The 12,080-nt window shown below is 36.5% G+C and overlaps 1 protein-coding gene across 1 annotated transcript; it reads left to right on the forward strand.

Moving 5' to 3' along the window:
* The first annotated feature begins 1,429 nt into the window (after positions 1-1,429).
* Positions 1,430-11,528, forward strand: LOC140168224 (uncharacterized). Its single transcript, XM_072191562.1, has 3 exons — positions 1,430-1,600; positions 8,036-8,189; positions 10,555-11,528. Exons 1-3 carry the CDS (start codon positions 1,441-1,443, stop codon positions 10,994-10,996), a joined length of 756 nt encoding a protein of 251 aa, XP_072047663.1. The 5' UTR covers positions 1,430-1,440; the 3' UTR covers positions 10,997-11,528.
* Positions 11,529-12,080: the final 552 nt, after the last annotated feature.

The raw sequence follows: 12,080 nt of genomic DNA on the forward strand, positions 1-12,080 counted from the left end.
GCGTTTCTTAGGTGCAAAAACTGTAAGTACTGTAAAAATTATAGCATACCCATGGCTTGAATATGTGCTGATTTAAACTTAAAATAAACAATCTCCTTGTTTTTCAAGGTTAGCGTCTATTCGGGATTCGTGGGTAACAAAAGTTTAAACCGTCGTAGATTCTTTTTTAAAACGGTGAACTTATTTTTACGATTTACAATTTTAAGCGCTTGTCAAACTAAATTCAGTGTCCAAAGTCATTAAATATTAATTTAAGTTATGGCAATTATATTAGCTGGACTCGTGGGTAACAGTTGATACGTGGGTAACGTCAAATTTGATTTTATGGAATTTTATGAGTAAAACGTATTTGCATAAAATAATCACTTGGACCTCAGAATTATAGAACGAAACTTCGTTTCATGATATAGTCATTTATGGCATATTCACTTAACATTTTCAGAACGATCATTTTATTTTTGATACGCGGGTAACAAAATTATTAGCCAAATTGACTTAATGGCCTCTAGAGTCCAAAAACTTTGGTGGAATTCAATCGTTTTACATATGATGAGAGATCATGCAAACGTCTTTCTAACGGTAATAATTTCATTTTGATTGAAGGACATTCAATGACATATATGGTGCTTTATCTTTGAATTCGTGGGTAACGCCAATTCATTTAAGCCATCATAACTTGTCCCCTGGTATGACTTGCTAGTAAAGGCCTATATGCACAATGAGAGCACATTGGACGTGACATGATATGCTCTATCAATAACGTGATTTCCTTTATTAATGACATTTTAAAGTGGAAAGTTAACATAGAGAGAATTTTGTCCCGCTTTCGCTGGAATTGACCATATATACCCGAAGTCCACTGTACATGTTGCGAGCGCAGCGAGCAGGAAAATTTGCGTACGGTTTTCCTAAGCCTTTTTAGAGCGTTTTGTTTAAAAGGCGCCCAAGAATGTGTGCCAAAAATCACTTGCCACCCCCCCCCTCTCGACTTGCCAAAAATTGTTTGCACCCCTTTCGGCTCGCCAAAAATGTCTTCCCCCTTCCATTTTACCCTCCCCAGGGCTCATAATTATTGCACAGCCCCTATAAACCCAATGCTCCTTAAAGTACATCATATCATAATTATTTCATTTATAGAGGTAATCAACCCTTTCTCTCACCCTTTCTGCATAGACGTCCACTTCCAACAAGCTATCTGCATGTTGTTTTAAAATTCAGCCAAAATATATTCTGAACAAAGTATAGAATTTAGATGTCTATTTAAGTTTTTCAGCTCACAATACTAAAATCATAAAAAGTAATATAAATAGTAAAACATCCAATTAAAATGGTTAACTCAAAATGTGTTTAGTCTGTGGATAAAGGATTTGTAGGGCCTACATATTTTTGATTCGAACTGAAACCAACTTTGTTAAATTTTCCTTTTAAGGACCAACAACAATGACATCAACGTCATATGGCATGACAACGACATCAGCAACGTCAACAGATGACGATACATCAACAACAGACGACATAGCTGACGACACCAAGAAGAGTACTAGTACAACGGAACAAAGTACCAATATGACTACCAAGCCGCGCTGTGGCTCGGAAAATGGTAATAAGGAAGATTGAAATCTTCCTTCGTTGTTTGTTGTCAGTCTTTTCGCTCTCTTGTTTTTGTTTTAAATGCTGTCATCTACAAGTACTACATTTGTAAAAGCAAGTAATTTTGATATTCACTGACCTGACCGCATAATATATACAAAAACTCCTTAAAAGAAGGTTGGAAATTTTTCAAGCATCTATATATCTAAGATTATGACATGTTCACATCGTGATGCATACCATATCAATGGACAGCTAATTCATTCCCATTTACAATGGCGCCACAATTGAAACAATCACCTTTTACACGGCAAAGTACACGTTTTGTGAATGTATGGGTCTCAAACAGAATGAGTCAAATTGACCATTATTCCGTGCAGCAAGTTGCAATCTGAGACCTAATGTAATCCAAGATGACAACGCTCGCTCCATCAGAGCCAGGGTAATCAACGACTACCTACAGAATATGCATGATATACAATGGAATGGCTTGTCATCAGCCCAGACGGTCCTCAACCCGAGTGAACACTTGTGAGACCAGCTTGGCCGTGCTGTGCGTGTAGTGCCAGAGTAACCAATGCAACCACATTGAATGACCTGCGACGAATCCTGGTTGAAGCCCGGGGTTGAAGAATGGAATGCCATCCCACAGCAACGTGTGACCAGGCTGGTGAGCAGAATGGCTGAGGAGGTACCAGGTTGTTGTGGCTGCGTAGACCTTTCCCATCCGCTATTATTGAGGTTATAGTTTGAGCACAGAATAATAGGCAATTTGACACATCTGCAGTGACACCCCACTACGTTCACAAGACGTGTACTCAGCCGTGATAAAGGCGATTGTTTCAAATGTGGTGTCATTGTAAAGGGAAATAAATTAGTTGTCCATTAGTGCTCAGCACTATGTCGAGTCGTGTGATTTCGGTGTTAAAAGCAAACTTTCACTTGATTTTGTCTCTTGTGGGGGTAAATAATGGGAAAAAAGATGTTTTCATTTTTTATTTCGTGGGAAGTGTTAAAATCCAAGATGGCCGCCAAAATCCTATAAAACTGACTGACATATGCAAAAAAAAGCTATATATCACTCTCAAAATATGCTAAAAATGTAAATTTCAAACACTGGAACTATGTAGGCTTGTGTCAGACACTAAAAGAAAGATTTAATATTTCGGGGTAAGTGGTAAAATCCAAGATGGCCGCCAAAATTCTATAAAACTGACTGACACATGCAAAAAAAGCTATATATCGCTCTCAAAATATGCTAAAAATGTAAATTTCAAACACTGGAACTATGTAGCCTTGTGTCAGACACTCAAAGAAAGATTCGGGGTAAGTGGTAAAATCCAAGATGGCCGCCAAAATCCTATAAAACTGACTGACACATGCAAAAAAAAAAGCTATATATCGCTCTCAAAATATGCTAAAAACGTAAATTTCAAACACTGGAACTATGTAGCCTTGTGTCAGACACTCAAAGAAAGATTTAATATTTCAGGGTAAGTGGTAAAATCCAAGATAGCCACCAAAATCTTGTAAAACTGACTGACACTTGCAAAAAAAGCCATATACCTCTCTCAAAGTATGCTCAAAATCTAAATTTCAAACACTGGAACTAGCATTGTGTCATGCACTCAAAGATAACTTTAATATTCTAGAATTATGATTATTATTCAATATGGCGACCAATATGGCTGCTTATATACTGCTTAAATGTATATAAATGCATGAGTTTGTTTTTATGATCACGTTTCCAAGTGATTATGTCTTTAAACCAAAAGCACAATGTTTTACACAACCAGACCCCTTGCCAGGTCCAAGATGGACGACATATCAGATACAGTACCTACTCATGGCACTAGTGCATGGTTATACACCACTAATAGGCCTGGGCGATGCATGGAAATGATGAACTATTTGTTTGCGTGGCATCTGAAAAGACTGTTTAAAATCACTGTAATTGACCAAGTTATATTGCCAAAAAAGTACATTTTGGGTTTTGATGCTTCGAAATGGTATATTTTTCTCATTATATGACACCTTTTAGCATATATTCGCCCTATCTAATTAATTGCATCTTTCAGCTTCGAGGGCGCAATGCCATTTTGTTTGCGGTACAAGAAAAGTCTCATTTCAACCTATGTTGAGTTTTTGATCATTTTTGATCATTAAATCATCTAGTTTCACCTGATATTGGTGGCGTTTAACTATATTAAAGCAGGTGAGAGTTCTAAATTTGAGAAAGTTTCACCCGAAATCAGCCATTTTGCCATTGACAACAGTGTAATGGGTTTAGGGGTTTAGACTGCGTTATCCTAGATTCACGTCCCTTATCGGGGGTTAGGGCACCTTATCTGGGGTTTAGACTGCATTATCCTAGATCCACGTTCCTGATCTGGGGTTAGGGCACATTATCTGGGGTTTAGACTGCATTATCCTAGATTCAGGTCCCTTATCTGGGGTTAGGGCACCTTATCTTGGTTTAGATGCCTTATCTGGGGTGAGACTGCCTTATATGGGGTTTGTGTTTCTTATCTAGGGTTTAAGGTGCCGTATTTGGGTTTTTTATACTGCCTTATCTGGAGCTTACGTCCCTTATCTGGGGTTTAGATGCCTTATCTGGGGTCTAGACTGTGTTATCCCCAGTTAACATCCCTTATCAGTGGTTAAGGCAGCTTATTTGGGGTTTAGACTGGATTATCCTATATTTACATCTCTTATCTGGGGTTAAGGTGCCTTATCTGGAGTTTAGACTGCCTTATCTGGGGTTTACGTCCCTTATCAGGGGTTAAGGCGCCTTATCTGGATTTAGATGCCTAAAGAATGGATCTGGGATTTAGACTGCCTTATAATGGTTTACATCCCTTTTTGGGGGTTTTACATCCCTTATGGTTTACATCCCTTATTTGGAGCCTTATGGGGTTTAAATGCCTTATCTGGGGTTTAGACTATGTTATCCTAGGTTTACGTCCCTCATCTGAAGTTAAGGCACCTTATCTGGGATTTAGATGCCTTATGTGGGATTTAGATGCCTAATCTGGTGTTTACGTTCCTTATCTGGTGTTAAGGTGCCTTATCTGGGGTTTAAACTGCCTTATCTGGGGTTTACGTCTCTTATCTGGGGTTTACGTCTCTTATCTGGGGTTAAGGCGCCCTATCTGGGGTTTAGGTGCCTTATCTGGGGTTTACGACCCTTATCGGGGGTTAACGATCCTTATCTAGAGTTAAGGCACCTTACGTGGGGTTTAGATGCCTTATCTGTGGTTTATGTTCCTTATTTAGGGTTAAGGCACCTTATTTGGGGTTTGGATTGCTTTATTTGGAATCTGTGTCCCTTAATCTGGGGTTACGGCGCCTTATCTGGGGTTTAGATACCTTATCTGCGGTTTAGACTGCGTTATGCTAAGGTTAAGGTATCTTAGCCCCAGGTAAGGATCGTAAAGCCCGGATAGGGCCGTATAAACCACTGATAAGATAAGATAAAGGCTAAATTCTACATTTTAGTGGTGGTTATTTTTAAATTTTGGCGGCCATCTTGGGATTTAAGGTCCTGTGCTGTTTTAGATTATACCAATAGATTTCTAGACCCTGTAAACATGGGTATAGACACCAGCATCATACTTCTAGGACTTTCTGCACCCGAGATATAGCCAAATTAATTTTTACTGGCGGCCATTTTGAAATTTTGGCAGCCATCTTGGAATGATAGGTCAAAGGCAGTTGTAAATGACTCTATTGGATTCCTTGACCCTGAAAACATGGGTATAGACATCAGAATCGTGCTGCTGGGTGCTTCTCTGACCAAGTTATGGTGATTTTAAGGGATTTTGGCGGCCATCTTGAAAAACGCCCTCTACCAAGAGTTCCCCACACTTTTCGATGGTGCAGACTCCTCTCATTTTATTCAGCGTCCTCAAATCTATAAAGAAACACCTTCAAAACTTCTTGTACTCAACCCTAGAATGGGACTTCCATTCTGTATCATACTAAAGCGCAATTTATGAGTAAAATATGGCAAATTTTCAATCACGGCGGCCATCTTGGATTTTAGGCACTAAACGGTCTTTAAAAAAATGCAAACATGTTTTATTTCAATCTTTACCTTTCAATGTAATGAAATCAATTGAGAAATTGCTTTTAACAAATAAATCGCACGACTTCCCCTTTGTTCAACATAGTGCTGTGCACTACATCGATAATACGATATGAACATGTGACAAATAATCTGAGATATAGATGCCTGCAAGAACTTTGCAAACTTTAATTTGACAATTTTATAGCAAAATTGAATATTTTTCTCGTGTATGAAATAGGTTAATAATGCGTATCACTTGTTGCTCGAGAAATTGTACACAGAAATTGTACTGAGGTGTTGATGCGTCTAATGCACTGCGGGGCTCGTGCATTAGACGCATCAACATCTCAGTACGCGTGCATTATTTTGTACAATTTTTTGAGCAACAAGTGATACGTACGAGGGCGGTCAATAAGTTCGTAGAACAAGATACTTGAAAGAGTACTAGCCTATTTCTTTCTATCTCTCCCTTGAGTATGGTCAATACATACCTTAATGTACCCGTCGCAATTTTTCTTGAAACCTTCTATGTCAACAAATTGGAAGTCTTCCGATAGCTCCTTGAGCCACTCTTCAGTGAAGGCTCACCAGCATTGATCACCAGCAAGCCTGGTATTATGAAGGTAGGACTTAAAATTCTAAAATAGGTTTCACTAACTGAAGGCCATGCCTGAACCACAATATGATTAGTTTAATTAACTGACCCCTCTGTCGTGAATGGCAGCTTGACAAACTAAGAATAGCGTACAGGACACAATCCGAGAACAGCCACATTCCTACCATCAACCTTCTTCACATGATGGCTTGCCTCAATTCTGCTATAAAAATTGTATGATATATGCCTATAATTGTACTTTCATTTGGCAAATGATCTGTCATCAAGACTATCCCTGGATCTCAGAAACAGCGATGAAGACCTTGCACTACGGTGACCGAGTGATGATCTTCTTAGGGATGTGAGATCCAGGTGCTTCCACTAAATTCACTCATAATTCCAGTGATTAATGTATGCCTTATCACCTTTAGCCACATATAGATTAAACTTGCCTTGGTCCTCATTCTAAGTGTATAAAAGGTGCGGACCTGAATATGTCAACTGGTATCAATTTTGTACATGAAGATTCCGGGACCCCATCTAGAATACACCCTGGGATACCCAAATGTTAATGGATTAATATTGAAAACACATTCATCAGAGTTGTCATATTTTATGGCTATCTCATCTTTCTTATTTGGCTCTTTATTCATTATCAATGCCACTGTACCAGCGCGTATATCATTAGTGGTGACGTCAGCAAGTCTTTTGGACCTTGGATGATCTTCAAGGACGCTAATTCCATTCTTGAACTCTAAGAACCATTTCGTTGCTGTTGAATACCAAGGACGTCATTACCATTTACAACAACTGTACATTATTAAAGTTTATTTGAGTTTTCACCACCGTCGGGAGAAATTTCCATGATGACCCTCTATTCACTTCTGGTAGTACCTGTGAATTCATGGAGGTAGGCTTCCTCTGAAGAGTGTCCTGCCCATATACAGTGATGCAAAAACATAATATCTTTGCAGTCATGTTTTGAAGGAACAAGCTTTCAAATGAGACCAAATTCAATACCGTGGGACAAAGTAACATACCGAGTTCTACGAACTTTTTGACCGGCCCTCGTATTTATTAACTACCTGCCGATTGGCCAAAAATAAGTGTTCATTATCAATTGGCCCAATCAGCAACATTGTTAGAATAATTTCACCACGCCAAAAAATTGGGGTGAATTATTTGCAAAGCTCCATTCTCATTGGTGATTAAAGTGAAGTTATTATGTAATTGACCAATCAGAGTCAGTGTTAGATCGGCAGTTGAATGAAGTTGATATAGAAGGCGAAGTAAATTTGGCATTACATTTCGCAAACACTCCTCTGTCCTCAGAGTACTTGGGGACATTTTCTTGAAAATTATACAAATTGCATGTTGACTATATAATAAGCATTTCAAAGGTTGTCTGAATACAGATTATTAGATTGTTGTGAGACTCGAAGGATGTGATTTCCATTGAGCCTTTTGTACAAGTATGAATTAAAAGTAGCCCTATTTAGCACATATTTTTCAATTTAGCGGTTAACATGAAAATTCTTGAGCAGTATGTCGCTGGTGATATTCTCACCCGCTTAGTTGTGCCATACACAAAATTACTAGTAGCATTAGTACTTGTCAATGCAAAATTATGAAACATGATCTTCATCCATGGTCTTTTTTAAAGACAGTTCTTATTTCTGAATGAAGCGTTTCGATGTTTGCTATTTATGTTACTTCATTTGATTTATATTATGTTTTCTTAGACATAAATGTTAAGACTTGTTTTCTTGATTTACCCCTAGATAAAGGGAAATCCTGTGGTCATGGCACCGGTGTTGGTAAACTTTCTACTCAATCACGATGCAGAAACTGCGGCTGGTTGGTTCTCTTGTTTCTTCTGCCTCTGTTGTATGCGGCTTGGCGTTATCGCCATAAAATAAGAATTTGGATCCGAAGGTATATAAATAACACTACTAATGTAATTTTAACAGAATTAAGTGACATTAAGGGCTGGGGTATGAACGTTTGGACAGTATTTATTGTGGGACATTAGAGCACATCAGACATATCGAATTGCATTCTGAATACGAAGAATGTCATTCTGATATCAAATAATTTTGATTTTTTGAAATTCGCAATTTAATACACATTTTATGGCAAATCATTAAAATTGATATTTTTGATATTTAACAGTACTTGAAGTAAACTTTATAAATCTGATGATTTATACTTAAAGTGTATGTAGGTGGGATGAAAAGCCGACGATCAATTGAAAATTTTGACCTTTCGTATTGAAGATATGGATTTTTTTCCCAAAACACCAAAAAAAATTAGGTCTTTTTGGGAAAAAATCCATATCTTCAATATGAAAGGTCAAAATTTTCAATTGACCGTCGGCTTTTTCCTCCTGCTACATATACTTTAAGAATATATCATTAGATTTATATAATTTACTTCGAGGACTGTTATATATCAAAAATTTGAAAAATATCAAATTTTTATAATTTGTCATAAAATTTGTATTATATTGTGATTTTCAAAAATGTAAATTATTTGATATCAGAAAGACATGCTTCGTATTCAGAATGCAATTCGATAGGTCTGAGGTGCTCTCATATCCCACAAAAAATACTGTCGAAACGCAATAAACGCTCATTTTAGATCCCTTAACAACACTTAAAAATTCTATTTTACAAAGAAGGATATGATTTATGTACGAAATTAAAATAACAATAAATTATGGTAACATTCTAATCAATCATCAAATGACTCAAGTTTGAGTCAATTGCTGAGGACCAGGCTCTCAATCTAGCTGTGGGGCCAGGTCCACGAGCATTGCAAAAACAGTAGGTATTAAACGCTACTTTTCAAAGCGGGTCAAAAACTGAGGTCAATAACTACCGGTATGTTTCTGTCCGATTGTAAGATGTTTGAGAGACTGATCCAAAATCAATTGTACTTCCACCAGAGTCATAATTAACCTTATTTCTTCTAACCAATCTGGCTTCAGACCTAAACACCTGCTCAGAACATCAGTTAAGAACCCTTAATTATATCCTCAAAAATGACCATCTTATTGGAGACATTTTTATAGATCTCAGGAAGGCCTTTGATACGGTCAGCAATTCCATTTTCCTCAATACACTAATATTATTTGGTATCACAAGTCTGGATCTAGATTGGTCATGTTGGTAAGAGCCAAAGCCGGGAGCCAAAGTCAGGTGAAATCAGAACGGTGAAATGTAAAACTCGCCCTATTTTTTTTAAATATTTTTTTCCTTATCAGGGGAAATTTTTCATACAATAGATCAATGAATGTGGTTTTATAGAGCAACACTAAATGTTGTTTAAGGTTGGTCTGAACCCTGGAATTATGGAAACTTTCGGGCCTCATAACTTCTAAATTGTTGGTATATAAAAGTATACATATTTAGAATGGCAAAGACTTGATAAGTTCAGCTGTGAGGTCAAATTTGGGCCAAAATGGCACTTTTATTTAAAATCCCAAAAATAACGGTTTTGTTTTAATTTTTAAAAACTAGATCAAAATATGTAGGACCCGTTTTTTCATTTTTTTGAATTTCGACTAACTTTGAGAAATTTGCGTCAAAAATGGTCAAAAAATGTAAAATAAAAAAAAAATCATAAAAAAGCCCGATTTTGGCACAAATTTCAAATATTTTTGGTGAAATCGGTCAAAATTCAAAAAAATGAAAAAACGGGTCCTAGATATTTTGATCTAGTTTTTAAAAATTAATAAAAATTAAATTTTGGCCCAAGAATTTTTTTGTTACGGTGCACAAAAAAGAAGTGGGCCAAAAACTGTTATTTTTGGGATTTTGGGCCAAAAGTGCCATTTTGGCCCAAATTTGACCTCACAGATGAACTTATCCAGTCTTTGCCATTCTAAATATGTATACTTTTATATACTTTAGACAAACAATTTAGAAGTTATGAGGCCCGAAAGTTTCCATAATTCCAGGGTTCAGACCAACCTTAAATCAGCCCATGCATTGTTATAGCCAGGATTATTTCGGGTGGGGGATGACGACTTACGACTTTCAAGGCAGGGATTTGACGAAAATTTGCAGTGTTCTTGGTTGTCGTTTTAATAAAAAACGAAAGCACTGTGTAAATACTTAGGGTACGATAGAAACATCATGCATCAGTATACTTATCGGGGTATATAATGCTAAAGGAACAAACTATATACGCAGTGCCTTAAAAGAGTGTAAAGACGTGGGCATGTTCTATATAAATAGATGAAGTATATAGGCCTAGTATATAATTTCATTGTTGAATATAATCATGATAATTGCAGGTATTACAAGCCATCTAATGATCCAGAAGCGAATTACAGCCCAAGTGCAGCCTCCTCTCAGGATGCATCAAAGAATACTGCAGCCACGCAACAACAAAAGGATGATCCAAAGAATGCTGTCGCTGGAACCCATAATAATCCTGCATATGAGGAGAACGAGGTGGGAAAAGTTAATGATAAAACAAAGGAAAACAAAAAGAACAGTGTGGATGAACAAACGAATAACAATGATGATAAAAGAGATTCAAAATCGGACCAAAGAAATAATACAAAGAAAGAAAGTAATAATGGTAAGGAAGAAAATTCAAAACAAAAAGAAGGAACATTTAAAACGGCTGCAATTCAAAAGGCAGCTGCGAATGATAGTGGTAAAAATAGAAAGCATTCGGGAAACAGAAAGAGTGGAACAGGGCAGGGCAAATTGAAGACTCTACCCGATTGATATCGACCGCTATAATCATGTTAAAGTGCGACACTGAAAATCTACAAATCACTCTATGGAAGTGTAGCGATTATTTGAGATTCCTTAACATGTTATGCTCCTAGAGCACAATTATGTGCCATCTTCTCAAAGCGACGCATTATTGATTTTATCATTCGGTTTATTCCGTAAATGTCTTGATTTACTAAAATACTAAGTATTAGGCCTACAAAAATAGTCTCGTGATCAGTAAGTTGTGGGTTCAAGCCCCGGGTTCGAGCCCCTGTCGGATTTTACCATTTCTTTAATTTATTATTTTATTTTTCCTTGAGACAGATGGATTGATTTAACGATCATCTGAAATAAAAATTAAATAGCTGCCATAAGTATGTAGCAAGGTAGTCACTTGTGCTCCAGGAGCATACCACGTTGAAGAAATCTCAAAAATTATGCGAAATATATACTCAGCAAACACAAAATGTTCTTAAAATGTTATAAACGTGTTACAAATGCGTTTTGGTTAATAACATTGAAATGTTGGGTTATATTTATTTTTAAAAAAGAAAAGATCATAAAACGTTGTTAAAACGTTTTATATGAAAAAACACTAGAAAAACATTTCAAAAATGTTGGCACAATGTTATTATAAAATATTTTTGGCAAATATTCATGCAAAATATTTTATAAACTTTGAAATAACATATTATTAAAACGTTTTATACCCTTTATATAACCCGACATTTAAACGTTTTCTATGCTGTTCAAAACCTCTTTATACTGTCCTTAGTAGATTAGGCCAAATTAAAAAAAAAAATGCGCAGGCCTCTTCCCTTGTTTAAAAAAAAAAAGGTTTGCGAAAAACTAATGCGAAATGCGTTTTTATTTCCAAAGACTTTTTTCAAATGTGAAAAAACTTCAAAGTCCTATTCCACTGTATGAAGTGTTGTATTGAACAATAAAGTGATGCTGCTATTGTATTGCAGTGAAGTAATCTAAGAGCAGGGGTCTAAAATTGTCAAAACGGCATTTCGATCATATTTTTTACACATTTTCTGAAACAAAAAGTAAATAAAAAGAAGATTTTTTTTCCTAATGCGGGTAAACT

The sequence above is a fragment of the Amphiura filiformis genome, chromosome 13 (genome assembly GCF_039555335.1).
Source record: "Amphiura filiformis chromosome 13, Afil_fr2py, whole genome shotgun sequence".
Classification (NCBI taxonomy): Eukaryota; Metazoa; Echinodermata; class Ophiuroidea; order Amphilepidida; family Amphiuridae; genus Amphiura; species Amphiura filiformis.

Coding starts and splice junctions, on each gene's coding strand:
- LOC140168224 (XM_072191562.1), top strand. CDS start 1,441: ATGACATCAACGTCATATGGCATGACAACGACATCAGCAACGTCAACA. Junction 1,601..8,035: donor GCGCTGTGGCTCGGAAAATG/GTAATAAGGAAG, acceptor ATTTACCCCTAG/ATAAAGGGAAATCCTGTGGT. Junction 8,190..10,554: donor ATAAGAATTTGGATCCGAAG/GTATATAAATAA, acceptor TGATAATTGCAG/GTATTACAAGCCATCTAATG.